This window comes from Pelodiscus sinensis, chromosome 5, assembly GCF_049634645.1.
Source record: "Pelodiscus sinensis isolate JC-2024 chromosome 5, ASM4963464v1, whole genome shotgun sequence".
NCBI lineage: Eukaryota > Metazoa > Chordata > Testudines > Trionychidae > Pelodiscus > Pelodiscus sinensis.
This window is the reverse complement of record NC_134715.1, coordinates 67,641,689-67,665,670: the sequence shown is the minus strand read 5'-3', so window position 1 is coordinate 67,665,670 and position 23,982 is coordinate 67,641,689. Positions and strand designations below refer to the sequence as shown.

Here is a 23,982-nt window from a genome sequence, read left to right as displayed (position 1 = left end):
CATCAGCCGGTCATTGATTCCTCTTGGTAGGTTGGATAACTTGTTCACTAGATTTGTCTGCACAGCAAATCCAACTCCCAACTTGCGGCATTCATCTATCCTTCGCCTACTCCAGAAGGTGTAACCTGCTCCAATTTCAGTCAGCTGTCCTTCCTCTGCCAGCTGGGTCTCACTCAAAGCTGCTATATCGATCTTGTAGCGAACAAGCTCCTTAGCAAATCAGGGCAGTTCTCCTTTTGGGTCTGTTGGCATCCGTATGATCCATGAGGGTACATATGTTCCACGCTCCAAGAATGAGTGGAGTGTTACTGGTTTTCTTTGTATTTCGCCTGCATAAGCAGGATTCCCACCAGCCAGGGTAAGCTGATCAGGATTGGTGAAGCAGGCATTTTTTTAGAGCACCTTTTCTAGCCCCTTCCTCAGACTACGGAGGTAAGCAGCGCTATCCTCAAAAGGACTGCTCAGTCACCCAGGTGGCTGCCAAAAACCACTGCTGCTTCAGATCAGTGGAAGACGACCCTGTAGCCTGAGCCGCCTGCTTGCAGGTTCGCCACTGCGGCCGCCAGTGTATCCACACCTGCCGTTCCGCAGCTAGCCCATTGCCGCAGGACTTAGGGTGAAGGAATTGATGATAACATGGGTGACGCGAGTACATTTGATTAAAGTGAGGGAGAGTTGCACATCGTCAACCTCACTCTCTCGACCAAGCTCCATTGCTCCAGTGGCAAGACATAGTCAAGACAGCTGGAATGGAAGCTGGATGCAGTGGATGACCAGGGCGTTCTACATGTCTTGCCATGCTCTATGCTGTTCACAAAGCATTGCTGGAAATCGCCTTTCTGCCCATTGACCACATGGTGATTCCTCCGCACAGTCCACCGAATCCAGTCTTCACGTGCATTGGGTGACAAGCCCAAAACTCACCGATGGTTCAGAGCCCAATTGGCTACCCTCACCTGGTTCAGCTGATCAGTCGAAGCCGTTGCCCGGGGTGTGGCCGCTGTGCACACTACAGCTACTTGGAGCCACAGGTAAGAGATAAGTGTCAAGTGGGGACCAAAGGTGGACGAACTACTCCCGAGGGAGTACGGCGTGTCCTCCGACCAGAGGTGCTACCCCTCCATGAACACCCCATACACCACCACCACCACCACCACAACTACACACCACCAAATGATATTAGTGGGCAGCAGATTTAAAAACCTAAAAAAAAGCATTTTTTCCACATACAAGACACATTTAACCTATAGAATTCCTTGCTAGAGGATGTTATGAAGGCTAAGACTTCAGATAAATTCAGGAAGGCCAGGTTCATCAATGGCTATTAGCCAGGATGATCAGGGAAGGTATCCCCAGACTGTTTGCCAGGAGCTGGGAATGGATCACTTTATATCCTGTTCTGTTTTTTTCCTCTGGGGCACCTGCAATTGGCCACTGTCAGGAAACAGGATATTAAGCTAGATGAAACTTTGATCTGACAGTGTGGCAAATCTTATGTTCTTAACTTCATGTTTGGTATTATCCACCATCGCATTGGACTGTACATTACAACTTATTTTCTCCTTATGGAACATTTTCACTTACTGGACGTTGATCTATATCTCTACATCACCTATCGGTTCCAGGTGAAATCCAACTGGGTCAATCCAGTACTAAAGCTATCTTGCAATGTTTCATCAACTTCCTAAGCATGGCTGGGTCCAACGCTGACCGTTTAAAGAGTTTGTCTACAATAACTTGAGAGAATAAATCCACTCAGCAGAGTCTGTTTTTCCTCCAAATGTAGTTTCCATCTAAAGATCCACCCTTCTCCCCCTTCTGCGTTCCATGTCCCTGTTACTTGGTTCAACACTTCCATTGTATATAGGAAAAGCTAAGAACCCAGATGGACAGGCTGCGGCAGAATACAAACTATTTGTAGACATCCATTACTGAAAGATGCATCTAGGCAAATTCAGATTAATATTAAAAACCTGTCTCACTTCCAAAGTGAAATTTTAGATTTTACATCACTTGCATTCTTTATATAAAAATAATGTCTTTCTAAAATACATGTTCTAGGTTCTGCAAAAGTTAGGGGCTTCATGAAGGGATTACTTAGTAAGCTTCTAAGGCCGTTTTCTGCAGGTCAGCTTAGAGTATCCAAAGAGTCCAATCTGGCCATAAAGCTATAAATTAGAATTAAACTGTATACCCTGGTGGACTGGAGCCAGCCCATGAGCCAGTATTCACTCAATCCTACATTTGCATGTATTTGGCTAGCACAGTAATAGCTTAACTAGCTTAAGAAAGGATAGATTGGGGGAGCCAAAAATGGATGTGTGGTGACCTCTACAGCAATTGTCAGGCAATGTTGCAGAGAACTGGGGGGGAAAAAAAAAAATCAGAGAACTACGTTATATTTAGCAGCCATAAGGGCAGAACAGAAAAATGATAACACGAAATCAGTCTTTTTATAGTATTGGATATTTAGAACAACTTTGAGTTTGAAGAAGGGGAAAGCATGAAGGTAAGTAAAATACTGACTAAATGTGAGGAACATTGCATGCCAAAAGGAATGAAACCTTTTTTTTGAGAGACACATTTTTACATGCATGCAAAAAATTGATGACACAAGAGAGCAATGTGTTACTGAATTGCAGCTTTGGTGAACTGACAGTCTGGTCGGAGGTAGAATCATTTGTGGCATTGAAGACAAATGTGTTAAGAGAAAACACAGCTTCAGGAAGGAGATTTCACTTTAGAAAAAGCTCTCCAGAGATGCACGGCAGCAAAAATTGTGAAGACACAAACCAAAGAGTTGAATTCTTTGCAGATATCCATGTACTTAAGTAAAAAAAAAAATAACATAGCCAGAATAGATCAAATATCAAAACCACTTGCTATGAAACGTTGCTTGGAAAAAGAGTAGGCAGGGATAGTTATGTGGAAGGTATCACTCACAGCATGGCCCCCAAATTGGAAGATTGTCATAAATGTGGGAAAAAAATAATCATTTTGCAAAATGATGCAGATGTAGAAAAGTCAAGTGCATTCAGTTAAAGAAAACAGATATACTGGGATCAAGCAAGCCTGATAACAGACACTGGATATGGCCCGTGTCAGTGAATGGTAGGGATGTTAGAGTGTACTCATTTATATAATTAACTGATAATCCCAGGTGCATTAGTTAATTCTAATGGTTACACACAACCTTCCCACTTTGCTGCCTCTATATCAGAGGCAGCAAAGGGTGGGGCATGCAGGACATGAAAGCCGGCTCCCCACAAGCTCCGGCTCCCATGCAGCCACCTGCCCCCTTATCCTACTGCCTCTGATAGAGAGGCCGTAGCTCATGGAGTAGAGGGAGGCGGGAGCTGGTACATGTGGGATGCTGGCTTCCAAGCTGGCTCCCTGTGCATACTGGCTCCTGTGGAACTGCCTGCCCCTCAGGCTGTTGCCTCTTTATCAGAGGCAGTAGGAGAAGGGGTCGGGAGGAGCCAGTGCTCATGGGGACTTGGTTTAAAAGTTGGCTCCCACCTGCCCTCCTGAGTGTAAATGTGTAACCACTAAAAATTTTAGCAGTTACACATTTACAAAAATACACAATTTTTAATATCCCCAGTGAATGGAACAATTATGCTACTGGAATGGGACAAGAGCCCAGGTTAATGTTCTCTCTGAACAACATTATAAGAAACTGAAAATAATACTGAAACTGGACTGTTGCCATGACTCCAAATCAAAGCATATAAGGTTTAGGTTGTTGTGACAGAAAAGCATCCAGGGAGTATAGTGCTATAGAAAGCCTCTGCAAAGTGTCCATTGTATAGCTTTCATCTCTTGCATGGCCTCTTGAATAGGTAAAGCCACCTATGGGTAGAGTTTTGTATTTAACCTATGGTCATAGTCTGAGTGCTTAGCTCATGATAACGTGCTATTACTACATTAAATGAGAGGGATTACATATATGGTCTATTTGCACCTTTCAAGTTAACTAGGGGAAGCAGAGATGCAACGATTAATAATGTAAATTTAACTGTCCCAATGTTCGAAGGTTTCATATTGCAGACTCATTTTCATTTTACATTTTGTTGAATTTTAAAAGATAATACAAGTGACAAAATAGGCACAATAAGAGATAACCAATTTAAAGTATTAATAACAAAATCTCAATGTAAAATGGATTTATATTAAAATATTCAGAAAAGTCTCTGTTTAAATGCATACCTTTTGTATGTCTAAGTGTAAAACATGTGATAAAATCATTGATCAATGTTGCAGTTGCCTGTGTCTTTACAATGCTGAATAGTAGGTTCTCTGGCTGATGTTTATAGAATGTCAATATCTTAGTGAAAAATTTAATTCATTCTGTTAAACCTATTGATTCACGTATAATTAAATAAGCTGAAGTAAGTTTTGCTTTTGTTATCTTTGTGAGATACAACAAATCCAAAATGCCTTGGTAGAGACAATGGAAGAGATAGGTGAGCACTCCAATCGTAACGTACAATGATAGTCAGGAATTATTCGATAGTTTGTATACATATATTTTTATGAAGCTATACAAGCCCGGTGCAGCAGAAAAGGAAAAGATAAAAAGAGAACAAGTGTAATGCTGCCTGCACACTTGGAACCAGTTTTTATAAAACAGTGAAATATTAGTAACAATTCTGTGAGTTAAATACAGCCCCATTTATTAACAAAAGAAAATACAGAAGATTTTCAGCCATTGTAAAGAGACATAGTTCCATTGACATCAATTGAGGATTTGACTGATGAACTTGTCATTTTTCCATCCATCTAACCAGAAAAACTGATACACCAAGTCCTCCAAATCATTCTTAAAAATTTCTTCAGGATTGAATTATTTTTTCAATATTATGTAATAGATGAATTGAGTTCCAAATTGTTCATAGCGGGGAAAGAGGGCATATGTGAGTAAGGCAGCGTGTGTTAAAGTGGACCATGAAACCACTGAGAATGCTGCTAATTGGCTGCTCCAGCGTGTTTACTTACCGGTGCTACGGAACCTCAGGGCTCTTATTGGCTTCGGTTTGCCATTTGCAGCCAAAAGGGGAGCTACAAAAAAATGGCTCAGGCTGGGCTATGTTTCCTGCAGCTCCTCTTGGCTGCAAGTGGTGAAATAAAGCAAACAGGAACCAAGAGGCTCCGTGGCGCCAGAAAGTAAATACATCAGAGCAGCCAGTTAGCAGCATTCTCAAAGTGTTTTGTGGTCCACTGGAGTAAGGATACTTTAAGATGAGACAGTGGGAACAGATGTTGTTTGCTTTTCATGGGCACTAAACATTTCATAGCAATTTTCATAGCAGCAAGATTCTTCCCTAGTATCCTTCCTTAACATTTCCCTTTCTATCATCAATATGCAAAGTGTTGTGCATCAATCAGTTATGATCCTGTCACTTCAGATGTGGTTGCATTTCAGTGATCTCAAATATATTGCATAGTTTATCAAGTGCTTTTAAAAACTTTGGCAATATCAAACTGTTCTATGTTGGAGAGGCACATAAAGAGATGATAGTTTTGTTTTCAGAACTTTATTGATGGGATAGATTGTGCCTTCAGCAAGACTGCAAATGCCAACATGCATGGGATACAGATAGGAAAAGAGTCCAGAGTGATCTAGACAAATTGGAGGGTTGGGCCAAAAGAAATCCAACAAGGTTCAACAAGGACAAGTGCAGAGTACTGAATGTGGAATGGAAGAATTCCATGCAGTGCTATAGGCTGAGGACTGACTTAAGTAGCAGTTTTGCAGAAAAGGATCTAGGGACTATCGTGGACAAGATGCTTGATATGAATCAAAAATGTTCCCTTGTTTCCAAGAAGGCTAAATGGCATATTAGGCTGCATTAGAGGGAGCATTGCCAGCAGACCAACGGAAGTGATTATTCCCCTCTATTGAGCACTCAAGACCATATCTGGAGTACTGCTTCAGTTTGGGGGCACCCCATTACTGAAAAGAGGTGAATGAATTGGAGAGTGAGCAGGGGAGGTCAATGAAAATGATTAGTGGGCTGAGGCACATGACTTATGAGGAGAGGCTGAGGAATCTGGGCACTTTTAATCTGCAGAAGAGAAGAGTGAGGGGAAATTTGATAGCAGCCTTCAAATATCTTAAGGGGGTTTCAAAAGAGGATGGAGCCAGACTATTCTCAGTGGTAGCAGAGGACAGAAGAAAGTCTCAGGTAGCAACAGGAGATGTCTAAGCTGGATATTGGGAAAAGCTATTTCCCTAGGAGGGTAGAGAAGCACTGGAATGCATTACCAAGGGAGGTGCAGGCTTTTAAAACAAGGATTAACAAAGCCCTGGCTGGGATTATTTAGTTGGGTTTGGTCCTCTTAAGCAGAATATTGGACTAGATGACCTCCTGAAGTTGCTTCCAAACCTAGTCTTCTAAGATTCTATGATTTTGTAAAGACTGGGAAAAGTCCATGACTGTGTGTTCAAATAGCTGAATAATGAACAGCCAAAATATCCTCTTTTACTCATTTAAATTGAACCAAGAGCTCAAAGAGTCAAAGAAGTTAACTCAGTCATCCCACAATTTTGAATACAGAATATTGAACATGGTCCAGGGCATTGGTATTTATTAGCGATGTTAATGGTTAACTGGTAAGCCTCACCCTTAATGAGTGAGGCTTACTGATTACAATTAAGCATTGGGGGCTGCAACAGCCCCACCCCCATCATGGACACAGGGCTGCTTCACAGGGCCCACCGCAGGAGGAGACAGGGGATTCTAGACCAGCCAAAGGTGGCCCCATCTGTCTAGGGGCCGCTCCAGCTCCCCCTTCCCACATTCCCTTTTAATCAATTACCCAATTAAAATTGGTGTTTAACTTGTTAACCAAACAAACAGGATTTTACATCCTTAGTATACACAGACCTCAGGGTACTTAGTACCATGCCAAACATTAAATCTTTAAAGCTTTTTATTGAAAATACAGAAGAGAAGGAAATATTGTTAAGGCATTTAAGAGGTTAAATTTTAAAGACTTCCATTTTAACAACCCTTGTTCCCTTTCCATTTAGTGAAAGGAATGTATAAGAAGGAAAAACCTCATTTCTTGATGATCTCTAATAATTGTCCTTTTGAGTGCAGGGAGAAGAAGTTAGTTGAAATGAGCTGGAGTTGTTTTCATTACTGCTATTGTCTACATCTAATCCCATTTCCTGGTACACAATACCCCACATAATACAATTGCACAAAAAAGAGATGGAAACGGCAGCTTCTGTCCTTGGTGTTGATTTACACTTGCAATCTAATCTGACTGCTGAAGAAACACAGGCACAGCACATTGTCCTCCTATCGGCCACATCATAATCTGGGAAATTTGTACCAGCATCATGCTGTTATTAGTTGCCTCTCTCTGGCCACAGGCTTACAACACTGTTGCTAAATATATAGTCTCATCCAGCTAAATAATACTCATTATTAGAAAGAACCACAAGAATCAACTAGTTTAACTCCTTTATTGCACAGAAGGAAAAAAGTAAAGAAATAAGGCAAGGAATGAAAAGACACATTTGGGGAAGCAGGCAAAGTCTCATATCCCAGGTGGTTTTTATATCTATCTGGGTTTCTTTCTCTGGCCCATTATGATCAGCATCTCTCAGAATTAGGATGAAAGTGGGTGGTCCCAGGAGGTGATGGGGTGACAGTGATGCTGGCTCTGGTAGCTAGTTTTTCTTTCTAAAATCTGTTCCTTTGAAGAAACAAAAAGGGAATGGTGGAAAGAATAACCCCTCCTTTCTGGATTTTGTCCATGAATCAGGCCTAGTTTCTGGTGCATTAACTTTGGCTCCACACTTTTCTTGTTTCCTGAGCAAAATCTTAATAGTCCTTGAGTTCTATTCTGTAAGCCTTCTGATTGTTCCAATTCAGGCTCTCCCATTTGCGACTTTTGCCATCAACATTTAATATTTCTTGCTATATCTGAAACTCTCAGGACAATCAACAATCATTCTGCAGTGGTTGATATCCCACTCCTTCTGCCCTGTAACACATGTGTATATCAGTATTGAATGGATGGATACTCAATTACTGGTTTTGAGAACCAAGAAGGAACTTTTCCTTAAGGACAAGACTGATGAAGGTGTCTGGTTGTTTTTTTCCCACCTTCCTCACAGAAGCGTGAAAGCCTGGTTCTAGGTTAATTAAGATTAAGGACAGGAATTTAAGAAACTTTATATTTGTAAGTAGAGTCTGATATAACAGCACTCAATGTTCGGTGTTAAGTATAGGTGAGAGAGACTCGGAAAAGGCTGTTCCTAGACTTATGATGAGACCTCGGAGATAAATAGTGGCCTCTATTATGCCTGAAGGAAAAAAAAAGACTCAAAGGTTTGCAGGCTGACTTACCTTTCATTTGTACCCCTTACCATTTGGAAAGAGGTGTGTATGTGTTTGCATGCGTGGATGAGGATTCAGAGTTGGAGTGGGGATAATTCTGAATATTAGTTATTTGGCATGGAGTATATTTACCACTGTACATGATCCTAACAGATGCTTGTTATTTTGGGGGCAGGGGATGTGGAGAATAAAGTTAGTCCTCCCCTTAAAGTTACAAGTTAGCTTTTGCTTTAAAATATACCCCCGTATCTGTGTCTCATTCTCCTGCATTTCCTGACCAATAAAATAGCTACATGTAAAAAAATCTTTGACGGTGTGCAACCTCAAAACCATGACTGTTAGCATCTCTTAAAGACCTAACAAAGTTCTGTAGAAGAACACTGAAAGAAAATGAGCTTCTAAAATGATGAGAAAGAAGGGCCATGCAGGCACCATTTCAGTTAGTTTATAGCAAAAGTCAATTCATAAAAATGGCAATTTGTTTGACCCTGCGGTTATAACAATAGCAATATTTCATACACATTAAGAGAAACAAGTGGCAGTAACTTGGCCAGCTACCAGGTTTTACACTTTCTAGACTTATCAATAGCCTTGTAAAACCTGACCTTTCTGATGGATAATAGCACAGGAAAGGTTAAATGAAGCAAAGGTTGTCTGCAAAACATTTGAAGAAGCAACCTGCTATAGCAGCTAAGAGATCATAAAATTAGATCACGCAAAATATTCTTTTAATTCTTACAAAAGCATGCAAGATTAAGAGCAAAGTAGTAAAATGGAGTTTCAATTTTGAGTTTGTCAACAGATTTCCCCCTCCCTGAACTCACATTTCAGAGAACACTGTGCTCACAGCTAGCACCAAGCATACAACCCCTCCCCCACCAAAAAAAAAAAACCACAACAAAAAACCTGAAAAAAAATCCCCAAAATCTAGGACAAAACGTTTTTCTAATGACGATTTACATAACTGTGAAATATGCAATTTACAGTGGCTAGCTCCATTCATACTGTGTTTCTGTCCTAATCTAACCTTGTCAGTTGGACTTGATAAAACAATAGTAAGTAATAATTTCTATTTCCATTTGACAAAACTATAAAGTCAGTCTGCATACAAGATGGAGAGGAGAAGAGGGGAAATCTTTATTTTCACTGTAGATCTCAGCTGGGCCATGAGCAAGTATTAGTAAGTGCACACCTAATTCAACTTCAGAAACTTCTATCAACATACAGGTAAATTCAAGCCCTCGTTCACATCTTTATCGCTATTTTCTGAGTGGATATTCGCCTGTATTAGCCTTCTACTTTATAGAAATATCTTGCATGAGGGCAGCATATTTGTTATTAAAAATATTAAAAAACTGACTGACTTATTCCCTGATTCAGTTTACACATCACTGGTCCCTAAAGCCTCCAGCACAAAATTGTTGTAGGCATTAGGACAATACAAATACAATATGCAAATATATTGTTAGTTATTATAATCACACAACTGTTCTATATATTTTAGCTTTTTGATTTTCAAGACATTGCTTAATTACTCTTTACTAATCAAATAAATTTTGTTTATAAAGCCATCAAAGAATTCGAGTAACAACAGACTCAGCCTTTCACATGACTCATTACTGTTCTTGTGGCATTTTACCCAGCCTCTAAATTATAATGAGCAATGGGTTCTACAACTAGGTCTTTTGCCACACTTTAGATGCTGCTGCCATACTACCAGAGCTAAAGCAACTGGAACATAGAAAAGCTTTAAAATCCTGAGATCAAACATGACTACCACAGCAATGAATTATTTCAGTTTGTTTCATCTGTGATTATCCAAAAACTTGACCCAGCTTATTAGACACAGATCTAATCATAGTGTTCGATGCACAACTGACTTCAGATTTGATTACTACAACCTATGAAATCTAGAAGAGTCCCAAAGCAGCTCCCAATTGTTCAAAATACAGGCAGTCCCCAGGTTACGTACAAGATAAGGACTGTAGGTTTGTACTTAAGTTCAATCTGTATGTAAGTCGGAACTGGCGTCCAGATTCAGCCACTGCTGAAACTGACCGCCAGTTCTGACTTACATACAGAATGAACTTAAGAACCCCAGGCGTCCCCAAGTCAGCTGCTGCTGAAACTGATCAGCAGCTGATTCCAGGAAGCCCGGGGCAGAGCAACTCTGCCTCGGGCTTCCTGTAGTCAGCGCTGGTCAGTTTCAGCAGAAGCTGACTTGGGGACGCCTCGGGCAGAGCAGCTGGGGTGCTGCTGGGTTGCTCCAGTAGCTCCGCTCCTCGGTGCGACTGGACCAACCCAGCAGCACCCCATCTGCTCTGCCCAGGCGTCCTGATTCAGCCGCTGCTGAAACTGACCAGCAGCGGCTGAATCAGGACCTGGGGCAGAGCAGCTGGGGTGCTGCCGGGTTGGTCCAGTAGTGCCCAGAGCGGCGCTGCAGGACCAATCGGCAGCGCCCCAGCTGCTCTGCCCCAGGGTCCAAAACAAAAGCCTGGTCTGCTGGGGGGGGCACACTAGCTGCGCCCCCCCCCCAGCAGACCAGGGACACGGGGAGCAGAGCCGCAGTGGCAGCGGGGTGCTGCGCCTCTGAGGCTTTGCTCTGGCAAAGCCTCATAAGTGCGGGAACCCGCCCGGTGCCCCTGGTCTGCTGGAGACGGTCTCCAGCAGACCAGGGGCACCGGAGCAGCTTACGAACGGGGCTCTCTCACCCCGGAGCTCGCAGGTAGCAATCCACCACCTCGATCTCCGGGGCGAGAAAGCCCCGTTCGTAAGTGCGGATCCGACATAAGTTGGGGACTGCCTGTACAGTATCTTCTTGCTGTTTAACAACGAAGTCACTGCAAAAACATCATCCACGTGTTTAAATCTCTATATTAGCTATCTACCCCAACATTCAAAACCTTTTGAAAGGCTGAGAGAATGCCTCTTCCTCTGCAACCATGGCTTTTTATGGATACATTCCACTAAAATATTGATACTGTCAGCAAATAGGAAAAAATTGTGAGCATGACAACTGGATGGACCTAGACTACGGAACTCACTGATACAGGAGTTAATGACCATCCTGGAACTGACCTCTTACATTTATTTCTGAAAGACTCATTTCCTCAACAGTATCCATACCAACACACTCACCTGCTCTCACAAACACGAGCAAGCAAGCAACCTATTAACCAAACCTCCTGTTTGTCTTACAGGCAGGGGAAACAGAAAGCAGAAGACAGATAACTGTTATTCTGATTGTGGGTTTTTATCCACAAAAGCTTATGCCCAAATACATTTTTTGTCATTGTATAAACTTTTTTTTAAAAGCGTAGCTATACCTATCTAACTCCAACAGGATACAAGTTCTGCCTGAGAAAAGAAAATAAAAATGAGGATGGGAGGGGTAGAAGCAAAGAGCTCCATTTTTGATCCATTATTATTGATTTCCCAGCTTTTTAGCTCTTGTAAAATTGAGATAATTGATTTTTTCTCTTTTTGAAAGGTGAGTAGAAGCAATTCTTAGCCTATTAACAAAATTTCAATATACAAATATACACAGGATGCCAAAAACAAATAAGAATTAGAATAAATCCTTATGCTGTTTAAGTTGCTTTTATCTTCATATCCAAAATGTAATTAAAAGAGAAATCTACTTTAAGAAACTCATTATGTCCAAGAGTCTAATTAAATATAGTTACATTTAAAACATGTATATTAGGTAAATTTATTTCCTCTTAAATAGCCTGCAGTTCTTATAGCACTGATCTGCCATGACTTCCTTATAAATTAAGTTTGCGTAAGTCAAGTAAGACTCAAGGAGTTCAGTCTAATTAGCTTTAAGAGAAGGCTAAGGGGTAACTTGTTTGCAGCCTACAACAAATACTTAATAGTTGACTATCAGAATGAGGTATAACACCTTCCAAATGGCTGGAAGTTGCAGCTGGACAAATTCAGACAGGGAATCAGGCATCTTTTTAACTTGGGCTATGTCTACACTGACAATTGAGTGACAAAACCTGTGTCATTTGTTATGTCGTGGGGAGTTTCACAGCATAGGAAGAAATCAGTGGAAAGGCAGAGAGCTGGAGTAGGTGCAAGTGTCCATTTTATTGCATAGCACAGAACTCACTAGAACAAGCCCAGACTAGCTGAGCTGACCCCAGTGACCTACTCAGTTACCATAACAACAAGATCTATATCTACAACCCAATATACAACATCATTCACAGATGCTAACTCTCCCACGAACCAAGAGACAAAAGTTTCAACGTCAAGTGTCAGTGTGAACAATGTGTCATTGACAGAAAAGTGTTCCTGCCAACGTGTTAGCCACTTGTTGGGGGTGGAAGTATTTTGTTGACAAAAGTGCCAACAAGCACCGGCTACACTGCCCAACATCTAGTAACATGACTGTACCGATATACCCATGTCTCTAAAAACTGTCATATAGACAAAGCCTAAGAGTAGTTAAAATTTGGAACATTTCTAAAACAAGATTATTTTGGGAGAAGTTCTGGGGCCTGTGCTATCCAGGAGGTCAGACTCTATGATGGAGAAAAATATCCAAAGTATGTAATAAATTTCAATTGGTATTCTATTTTTTAAACAGTGCGATCAATCACAATCAGTTTTTTAAATGAATCATGTGACTTAATTGTGATTAATCAGCAGTCCTAGTGTGTATATTTGTCAGTACCAAATGTAAAGTAATAATACTAGGAACAAAGAATAAGAGTCACAGGATGACAAACTGTATTTTGAAAAGCAGTGGTTCTGAAAGGAATTTAAGGATTGTGGTGGATAAGCAACTGAACATGAGCTTCCATAACACTGCATGACAGGGATAACACTTTTGCAAGTGATAGAAATGTAGCCATATTAGTCTGGGGCAGCTGAAGCAAAATGCAGGACAATGTAGCACTTTAAAGACTAACAAGATGGTTTATTAGATGATGAGCTTTCGTGGGCCATACCCTGAGGAAGTGGGTCTGGCCCACGAAAGCTCATCATCTAATAAACCATCTTGTTAGTCTTTAAAGTGCTACATTGTCCTGCATTTTACTTTTGCAAGTGGCACACTGCTGAAAGCCCATGTATTTTTCATGACAAAATCCAGACAGCCTACCTAAAACTATCACTAACTAACTAATCAGAACTCAAAGAAAAGCTACAAGGAGCTCCAATTCTGACTGCAGGAACGGAAAGAAGGATGGCAGACACACATCTTGTGTGTCCTCAGACCACCTCCCAATGAGACTGGGGGTAGGGCAGGCTGTCTAGAAGCAAAGACCTTTGCATTGGGTTCACACACATTTTACTTCAGGAGTACATGAGCACACTCAAAGGAATACACATCTATTGGAGAGGGAAGTTCAGATTTTTCAAGCTTTTGAAATAAATACTTAGACATTGTGCTTCAAGCTTAACTGGATTTTTCTCCAAGGAAGAACAGTGTCAAGTTTAAGCTGAATTGCTCTAGTCTTATCTGAGTTCTAGGAGATACTTTCCTTTCTCTTAGTCTACCATCAGAAAATGGGCTTCGGTTTTGACATCTTTGCATATTGCACTAATAGATACCCTCAAAAAACACTGATAATGAACCTTTTCAGACAGAGGTGACAACAAAATTGGTTTAGAAGCACGTACCTTAAAGGAAAGGAAAATTCACCTTTGGGCTGAGACCAAGGATAGAAATTGCCAGCTTGAAAGACTATTTTGGCAGTAATGTGAGAAACGGAAAAAACTTCATCTTAATGGTAGTGATCACTACCCATTAATGCAATAATAAAAGAGTAATTTTAAGTTACTTTTTGAAGTATCCCTGCCAAAAAGCACAGAAGTGAAAACAATTCCACCATGGCTGTGCCGTGGACAGAAACTGGTGCCCTCCCTCACCATCTGCAAATACAGTGATAATGAGTCTTTTCAAACTGAGGTGAAAACCATATTGATCCCCTGCAAAAACATTGATAATGAATCTTTTTCAGATTGAGCTGAGAACAAAATTGGTTTGGAAATGAAGGTCTAGCCCAGTAGAAAAAAGAAGAGCCAGACACTGGAAAGAACTATCAGATGTTTCAGGGATTATAATGTGTAGTGTGATGTGACGGGGCAGCTGGTCTCACCCCGCTGCCCCGCACTATTAGGAGCCGCGGGGGAGCCTGAAACTGCTCCGCCCGTAGCGGGCACGGCCGTTGCGGTGGGGCCACAGCCCGGATCCGCGCGCCTAGATGACGTCACCCGCGACGTCACCCCGGGACTTCCGGGGAGCTGGATGACGCAGCTGGGGGCGGAGCCTAGAGAGGACATGGAATGGTGGCCCTTTCGAAAGGGCCAGGAGGGACAGGAGGCGAGGAGGGAGCCGGAGGAGTCGAAAACTCCCGTGGAGGCTCGGAGGCGGCAGCATGTGGTGAGTCTCTCACCACGATGGGGGATTAACTGACTCGGATCGGGGAGAGAAGGCCCAGGGCAGGGCCGCGGACCCCATGAATGGAGGGTTAAGGGGTCTCAACCCCCTCCATTGGCAAGGGAGAGCTTCCCCTGCCTTAGGGCCCTGGGCTGGGACTCGGAGAGAGGGAGGGCCCGAGTCCCCTCCCCGGTCTCCTCGTGCAACCCATCTTGCGACTGGCCCAGCTGCTATACCAAAGGCGGGTCAGTGGTCCCTCAGTACGAGGGGACTGTATTGCCCCCCCTCCCGAACTTGGGCCAGGTGCAAAAGACCAATACATTACATGTGAATATTAGAATTTTTTTTTCTGAATAGTATCCAGTTGTCAGCTAGGCTTTGGAGCAGAGCAATGGGTCTATTGTTGGTATTCCTGAAAAATACCAGAGTCCAGATGCCATAATCTAAAGCAGTTTCAGAAATTTGCACAAAGACCTTGCTTTTATAGCTCTGAGTAGAGCCCCTCTTGAAGAAGACAGTGCCTATTTAATCACCACCTATTAACACACAGAGTTGCTTACAAGACAACATTTACTGGCATAACTACAATAGCCATTACAGCCTGAGGGCCTGATTCTGCCACCCAAGTTCTCATGTACCTTACTGCACAAGTAGTTTCACAAGAAATCATTTATCTTCTTTAGACTAAGCTATTTGGGGCAGTCAGTTTTTCAATAAACTCCTTGTGTAATAAGGTACTCTATACAGTCTGAGTAAGGCTGGCAGAGTAAAACCTTGATTGCTCTTGCAGATCAATTCATACAGATGTTATGAAGCCAAATCGATTATACACTGAACAGTATAATAATCTGGTTGAATCAGAACTCGAGAATAATTTGGGTGCCTGAGGATTGTAGTTTTCCAAATGAGGCAATTAGAGTGAAAGTCACTAAAAAGAAGCAAAAGCAGGCAGAATAGTGCTAACTGGTTCCTAATAAGTCACTGCTGACAGTGCCTTGCTTCTTGGGCGATTGAGAAAATGTTGTGCCCCATGTGAGTAGCAGAGAGTGATAAGTTATTAGTAGATACAGTAGCAAAAGCAGGAGAAATGGACACTAAGTTCCTTTTGTCTCAAATGATTTTCTGCAGTGTTTTCCTTAACAATCCTTTGAGCACCAACACAAATTAAAATATTCTGTTGGGGAGAGGAGGTTCCTTTATGAGCATATTTATCATGCCAACAATGCAGTTCAATGGAACTTTGATGCTGTGCAATTATGTATTAAAATTCCATCTTACTGGAAACATTCTTTGCCAGTGGGAATTACTATTGATAATGTCTGGCAACCTGGGGATAATTTAGCCAGCCACAAGGCATAAACAAAACAATTAAAATGCATCATTTAAGAAAAAAGGGTTAGTTCTTTGCATTAATCCTATGCAAATCAACACTGAGATATGGAAATTGATATAGTCAAAGGAGGAGACGTTTTTTTTAAAATACATACATACAAACAATATGGTATTTAGATAAGAAAGCAAAATACATTCTTCTGGGGATTCTCTTTGTATGTTGAAGTAATTAACCCATTTAAAAATTCTTTATTTACCTGATTATGTTGACATTTATATGGTCTGTTTTGAATTTCAAGATTTTTACAGTAATCATAAAAACAGATTTTTTTATCACCTCCCCCATCATTTTCTTAACTTTAGTTTTCTGCAAACTTCCAAACAGATTTCTACTTCATATGACACACACTAGTCCTGAGGAGTTTAAGCTTTCAAGACTGACCATTTTCCTTGGGTTTGAGACATCAAGAAGTGGTGAAGTAAAGGCAGCGTCAGGACAGACCTATTCATGACATACCTCTGTCCTGGCATGGGTGAATGAGTTATTAAAAGGTGAGCAGGGGGAAAGGAAATTAGGAGATTGAAGTAAATACTTCCTGGCATGAAAACCAGAAATAATTCCATGTGGAAGAGGAAGCTGATGGACAATGTAGAAAAATATTCTACAGATTTAAAGTTTTTAAGTAGATTTGAGGGGGAGCCCCCCCCGCCCCCCCACAGGACTTGACAAATTATATGAGAGCTGGTTGAAAAAGTCCATCTTTTTTAAAAAGGTCAGTATACGAAAGCTTCTGTTAGATCTAATTTTTATTTACCAGTATTGATGTGTTTGATTCCTTGCAATTAAATAAGATAGATTCTCTGGCACAAATTGCTTAGCATACTTCAGATATATGCACAAACAAATCAGGCATAAGAAATCTCTCTATGATGTACCGGCAGCTGTCAGAGGTGACATGTGAAGGTAGCAGTCAAGACCACCCTTAGGCACACACAGCATATACAGCTGCATAGGGCATCACTGCATTTGGGGCACCACACTGGTGTCCCCAATTCATTAGTGCCCTATGGTGCATATGCCTCAGGTTGTGACATTAAGCAGCTGCAGGCAGTGTGGCTCTGGTGACCCATCCTCTGGCCACCTCCCCCTCACGGGCTGCACCCAGCCCTGCTCCCAGGCCCACTGATGGGGTGGGAGGCAAAGGGGGAAATTGCCCATGACCCTGGAGATTCAAAAGGGGCCCAAAGCTCCTGGCCACCACTGATACTGTCCCACAGATTGCCCCATGGCCCACAGTGGCTGTCAGCTCAACTGCCCACTAGCGAAACAGCAGTGAGCAGCTGCAGAACCAATGGCTGGTAAAAAGCAATTTCCCCTTCAAAGTGCCATTTCTCTCCTGCTGGCAGTGATGCCACAATGCCACCTGCTACCACCCACCTGCTTCCCTAAGGATACAGGTGAGCTTCCCTCCTGGCTCTGATTCAGGTTTGGCAATCCAGTCCAGGAGAGTTGGCAATCACCATCACATCTAATTGTGCCCAGTCTGTCTGGTCTGGGAGATTTGCAGGCCCTCTTCCCCACAGCTTCTGCTCCAGTTGTCTCCCTCCTGCATAGCAGCCATTTTCCCCATGGGGAGGCTGGTACACACTGGTGCTGACTTGTGTAGGGCACCAGCATGGGTAGAGACAGTCCTGGTAGCAATAGTTGTTTTAAAGATGTATTTTGTTAGAGTTCTGAATAGAATGTTAAAAATTGCATGGTAATAGTGAGTTGTAAGTGGTAAAGAACTTTCTAATGGAAAGGAAAAATCAGTTATTTATTTTTCTGATATTGTCTTTTCCCCCAGCAAACAGTGAGACAACAATCTCTCAGTCTGCAGAAGAGGGATAATAGATCCAGTTCAGAGTCTGTACTGAGGCAGAGTGGCCTCCCTCTGGAGTGAAAGTAAGGGAACCAAACCCTCACACCTAGAATTACTGGGCGACAAGTATAAAAGGGAGTGTTCTGCCGCTGAGTTTTGGCTGCACCATAGAAGGAAATGGATGTCTCTTCTAGAGAGCCCTACTTGATAGACCACCACCTAAGGGTGTGTCTAGACTACTGAGTTTTGTTGACAAAAGTGGACTTTTGTCGACAAAACTATACCTGCGTCTACACTACCGCTGAGTTCTGTCGACATAACGTCGACAGAACTCAGCAGTTTTGTCGATGCTGGTAAACCTCATTTTACGAGGCATAACGCCTTCTGTCTACAGAGTTCTGTCGACAAAAGGTGTTATTGCCTGTAGGGTTGCGTCTAGACTACAGGGTTTTGTCGACAAAGCAGCTTGCTTTGTCGACAGAACTGAATGTGTCTAGACGCTCTATGTCGACAGAAGTTTTGTCGACAGTATCTGTCGACAAAGCTTCCGTCGACAAAACCCTGTAGTCTAGACGTACCCTAAGTGAGGTAGGTTGTAGTCTAAGTGAACTAGACAAGTCAGATTGTGCTGCTGGGAAATCAGGCAGCAGATTTCAGTTTCTCCACTGAACCATCCACCAGTAACACCACTCTGAACTGGGACCGGATGGAGTAATATGGGCATAAATCCCCTTATCCCTTTGCTGCTACTCTACACTTGTGGATTGTTGGCACACACACCCTAGATCTGAAACCTGGTACCCTTGTCTGCCTTAGCCAGGATGCTGGAGTCTCGAGACTTGATTATTCCATCCTGGGCAGAGTCCTAGACTATAGATTGCTGTCTGCATTAGGCTTTCTTTACTCTAGCACTTTGTCAGAACACTTTTGTTGGTGAGGGGTACGAAAAGCCACACACACCATGACTGAGAAATTCATTGACAAAAGCACTGGCATATACAGTGCTATGTTGATGGGAGAGCATATCATGCAAAGTAACTACCACATCCCACTGCTGGCTTAATTATGCTGGCAGGAGAGCTCTCTCCAGCTGGAATAGAGCGGCTGGAGACACAGGAGACTCCACTTAGATTCACTTGCAGCAGTACAACTGTGCCACTGTAAGGTCCATAGTTTAGACATTAGTAGAGCCTCCTGGCTAAGGCTAAAGACTCCTTATTGCTCTGCCCAACCAGAGGGCCAGACTCCAGACTGCCTATTGCTCCAAGCCCTAGTCAGGAGGTTCAGGAGTGCTTGTCACTCTGCCAGCTTCAGATTTAAGAGTTTGCCCCAGTCAGTAGACTACAAGCAACAGGTTTTTTTTGGTTTTGTTGTTTTGTTTTTTTTGCTCGACCATGATCCCTAAGGCCCAAGTCAAGCTGTTGTTGCCTGATGGAGAGAGATGGAGTAGCCTCCCTTGCCACTTCTGAGTTAGGGAACACAAAAGGTTAAAAGTTATTTATCTAGTCATGTATTCTTGCTCTGAATTTTTCCCCTTTACATGGTATCATAAATTGTTGCTGATTGCATCAACTATTTCCTATCACAATATCTCATTACTTCTGCTGGTGAAAAGTTCAGAAGACCCTATTCAGAGATTGAGGTTTTAATAAGTCAACTTGTCTAAAAAAGTCAGCTGTCAAAATACCATATACCAGAATAGACATGACATGAAACCCTTCGTCTCTAAAAATTTCCTAGGATTTTTCAAATCCTCATTTAATAATAGCAGCAGGAAGCTCTATGATACTATGACACATACCTCTGTCAAATGAAATACTGCCTGACTACTCACAGGGAAATCATTTTGTAAATAGAAGAGATTTCTGAGGAAAAGTAAACCCCTGAAAATCTCTCTCCAGAGGTGCTGGAACTAAGGATTCAGGAGAGGGGCTGCCACACCTGCCTTCCTCTGGCTTGAAGTGATTTCCATCATTCACAGGGCATATAGTTTTCTCAACAGCTGTCATTCCAGCACCAAAATCAGTGTCATTTTTTTAAATGTACAGATGCATTATTATTGTGAAGAGATGAAAATTCACCTAAGACACGGCTTTTCAGATAAACTGAAAAATTTGATAATTGTTGCTACATTCTCATCAAAATTATCAGAGGATTTTGATTGTAAGTTTACCATTTTTTCTAAATGATTCGCTATTTTCTTCAAATATTTCTTGAAGTGTAGATTGCAAACCATTTGTTTAGTCAGCATTTGAAATTGGCATTGTCTTGATTAATTCTGATTGGTTACACGAGTATATTTCTGTTCCCAGGCTAGATGACTGGAATAAGTGGAATCAGGTTTCTAGTAAATTAAGTGTGTTCTGGAGTTCAGATTTTGCAATCCCAACATTCTTAAAGAATAGAACTACAGGCTCAACTTCTCTAGTCTGGCACCCTCAGAACCTAACCGGTGCCAAACCAAAGAATTTGCTGAATCATGGGAGACCAATATTGTCTAGCAGCGTTACCAATACTTCCACTGCTTACTGGGATGTTAGCAAACATGTGGGCTACGTCTAGATTGGAATGATTTTCCACAAATGCTTTTAACAGAAAATGTTTTTCATTTGCGGAAAAGAGCGTCTAGATTTTGCGGAAAAGCGTCCGTGCCAATCTAGATGCGGTTTTTCACAAGAAAGCCCTGATCGCCATTTTCGCCATCGGGGCTTTTTTGCGCAAAACAGTTTTCAGCTGTTTACACTGGCCCTTTTGCGCAAAAGCATTTCTGGAAAAGGGCTTTTGCCCGAACAAGAACATCAAAGCATTTGCACGAGAAGCACTGATTTCGGACAGTAGAATGTCAGTGCTTTTGCACAAAATCAAGCAGCCAGTGTAGACAGCTGGCAAGTTTTTCCGCAAAAGCGGTTGCGTTTGTGGAAAAACTTGCCAGTCTAGACGCAGCCTGAGGGATTAGAGCTAAACAACAGCATAGAACACAGAGAGCCAGATAAAAGTTATGGGACCACAGGAAAGTTGACCACACCCATAGTAAATGAACATTCAGCTAGCTAAAATTATGCCAGGCAATGGATGTTGCCAGACTAGAGAGTTTCAACCTATATTACAATCAGATTCCTAGTGAACATCAAGTTGCTAAATGTTCAGAATATTCATTGTTCACCTGAAACAGTTTCTGTACACATTTCTGCCATGGAAATCCACTAGAATATTCAGGGAAATTGTGTATGGGCACACACACAGTGAAAACTTGGTTAAAGATACAAGTTAACATTCACTAAAATTGTTTCCAAGATTCATCCAAATCCAGTTTATAGTGTTTATTGTGAGATCATATCTGATGCCAACAAATCCCCATAAAAACACCCACCCCCAAACAAAACACTCTCACCCCCTCAACACAAGGCTGCCAAACAACTGCTCTGCTTGCACATATAACTCCAGTAAACATTACATTTGCTCAACTTGGCCAAAATACCTTAATTAAGCAGCACCACTACTACATAGTCCTATTTCATGTTCAGCTGTAAAGTACCTTTCCTAGAAGGGCAAAACAGGTGAATACATAGAATGAAATATTTGATCAAATATAATTTACTTACTTTGGATGTCGAATGTCTGGCAGTGATCGTTCCAGAGCTATGTTGTTGCTAACAAATATGTTGAAGCCATTCTCCCTATACGCAGAATCATCACGGTCTTCCTCCGTTAGAGGATAGGGCTTTCCATGCTCACCTTTTCCTGTAACAAGAGGAAATGGTTACCAGTCTTTATTATTTGACATCCTGCAGAAGGTTCAAATTTGGTACAAAACACAAGGCTAAAGGAAGGAGAGATGGAGCAGGAACGATCATAGTAGCAACATTAAATAATTTTCTAGGATTCCTAGAAAATTATTGCAAGAAACCATGAGTTCATACAATCTGCCACAGGCATGTTATCAGATTACAATGGACAATTAGCACAACAGTAATGGCAAAAAAGGAAGTGGGTCTGGCCAATGAAAGAATAGCACTAAGCAGAGAACAAATATTTAATGTCATATGTAGATAAATGCCACAGGCTGGTTGCAAAATAGAGGAAAAGGAAGAATTCCAGATGACACTGGGCAAATGATAAGTAAATTTCCACAAGCTGAACTTGATTTTCTGAGCACATCTCAGACATGTGGAAAAATACAAATCTGTGGTGATTGTCAGAGGAAAAAGTTTTGGACACTAAAATGTAACTGGTGAGAATATTTTAGTGTTTGCCAGAGTTTGTGGCTCCCTAGTGGCCAATGTGCACAGGCTTAAACTCCCAAACCTGGGACTCTCTGGTCCGGCAACATCCATGGTCCAGCAGAGCCTTGGATTTTGCTGGACCAAAGAGCCCCAGAGGTGGGAGCAGAAGCCAGCCAGGTGAATATGAAGACTGGGGAGTCCCCCAGCCTGAGCCAGGGAACCCCAGTGTCAGCAGGGTCAGGTGGTGATCATGAAGCTTTGGCTGCAGTGGGGCTGGTGGCAATGGGCAGGTCCAGCTAGGGAATACTGGGGAATCACTGGCAGCAGTCAGTAGCAGCTGGGAACCCTGGGAAGCCCCCAATGGCTGCAGGGCTGGGATAGCCAGGCAGCCTTGGCCAGGGAATCCCTAGCAGCAGACAGGCAGCCCCAGCAGAACCACACTAAAGAACCCACTATGGCAGTGTGGCCAACAGCAGCTATGTGGTCCTGGCCAGGAACCTCTAGGGAATATGGCTGCAGTAGGTAGGCAGGGCAGGGAGCCCCATGGAGAGGAGCAAGCAGAGGAGCACTGACCTCCCTTGGCCCAGCAAACGCCATGGCTTCAGATAGCTTTAGTTCTGAGAGTGCCAGATCAGCGAGGTCCAATCTGTACTTTGCATGAGAGGTAGCAGTATTTAAATATAGGGAGCAGTAACAAGTCCCAGATCAATTATTTCCTAACAGAAAAAGCAAATAGGAAAGAGACTTTCACCTTTCAAAAGAATGCAAAGGGCAGGTCTGAGGGGTAGTCACCTGAGACAAGGGCAGTAGAGTTCAAACAGATGACTAGAGAGAGGCAAGAACAGGCATTGTGGGAAAGGTGTCAGAGACCAGTTATGATACAGTACTACACCACAATGTCTACACTGGCAACCCAGTGCTGTATCCAGAGCGCAGAAAGCTCTACCTTCTGTCTGAGGTTGTTTACCTATGCTAAGAGCCATACCAGTGTGGACACCTCAGAAGTTATAGCACCAGGGGCTGATTTCCTGTGCAGTAACTTGCCAGTTTAGACTTGGCCTATGATTTTGATAAACTAGAAAACTGGTCAATATGCTGGTGATCCATGATTTCCAAACGTACAACACATGTTCAATCACTCTCTCAGAAAGGTGACCTTCTGTATATTTTTTACTCTTTCCTCAGAATAGGGCCTAATTTGTGCCAATTAGTTATCAACTCCAGAGTTGCTGACACAGAGGGAGGACAATCCAAAGCTAACACATTACAGACAATTTGGTCAATTACTTACATGCCAATTCATCAAAGTTTCCTTCTGAATGCAGATTCAGTAGTTAATACTTTTAGCCTACTCCCCACAAATTATATTAACTGTAGGGTAAGAGCGTTAATCAAAATCCTACATTTTTATGACAAGCTTAGTCTTAGTTGACAACAGCACATTGTTCAGTTTCAAAGCCATATTACAACCACTATGTTTGGAATCTTTTACAGAAGACACTTTATAGGTCTTTAAAGTACAATCTTTAAAGTACATTCACAAAGATTTGCAATTCCTTACTGTTAAGGTACCCAGTTTCAGTAAATGTTCAGTTTCCCATAATGCCTAATAGTAATTTTGTCTCAAGCAGCAGATTGCCAAGTAAAGTTGTAGAAAGTTCCACATTTGAAAGAAAAGTCGAACTCGGACCAGGGACAAATGGGAGGAGGGAAACGCCCTGGGCCATCAGCTTCTGTGTTAGTGCAAGTTTCCAGAAAAAAGGGTATGTAGCAAGAAAACACAACAAACAGGAGGTCAGAACTGGAATACAACA

General features: G+C 42.2%; 1 protein-coding gene across 5 annotated transcripts in view; it reads right to left on the bottom strand.

Moving 5' to 3' along the window:
• GALNTL6 (polypeptide N-acetylgalactosaminyltransferase like 6) overlaps positions 1-23,982 on the bottom strand; it is an 837,664-nt gene that overhangs the window by 448,113 nt on the left and 365,569 nt on the right. For all 5 annotated transcript variants that reach the window (XM_075930207.1, XM_075930204.1, XM_075930205.1 and 2 more), the window contains one exon: positions 21,548-21,686. In XM_075930207.1, the coding sequence (XP_075786322.1) occupies positions 21,548-21,686 (139 nt within the window). The remainder of the gene's footprint in view (positions 1-21,547; positions 21,687-23,982) is intronic.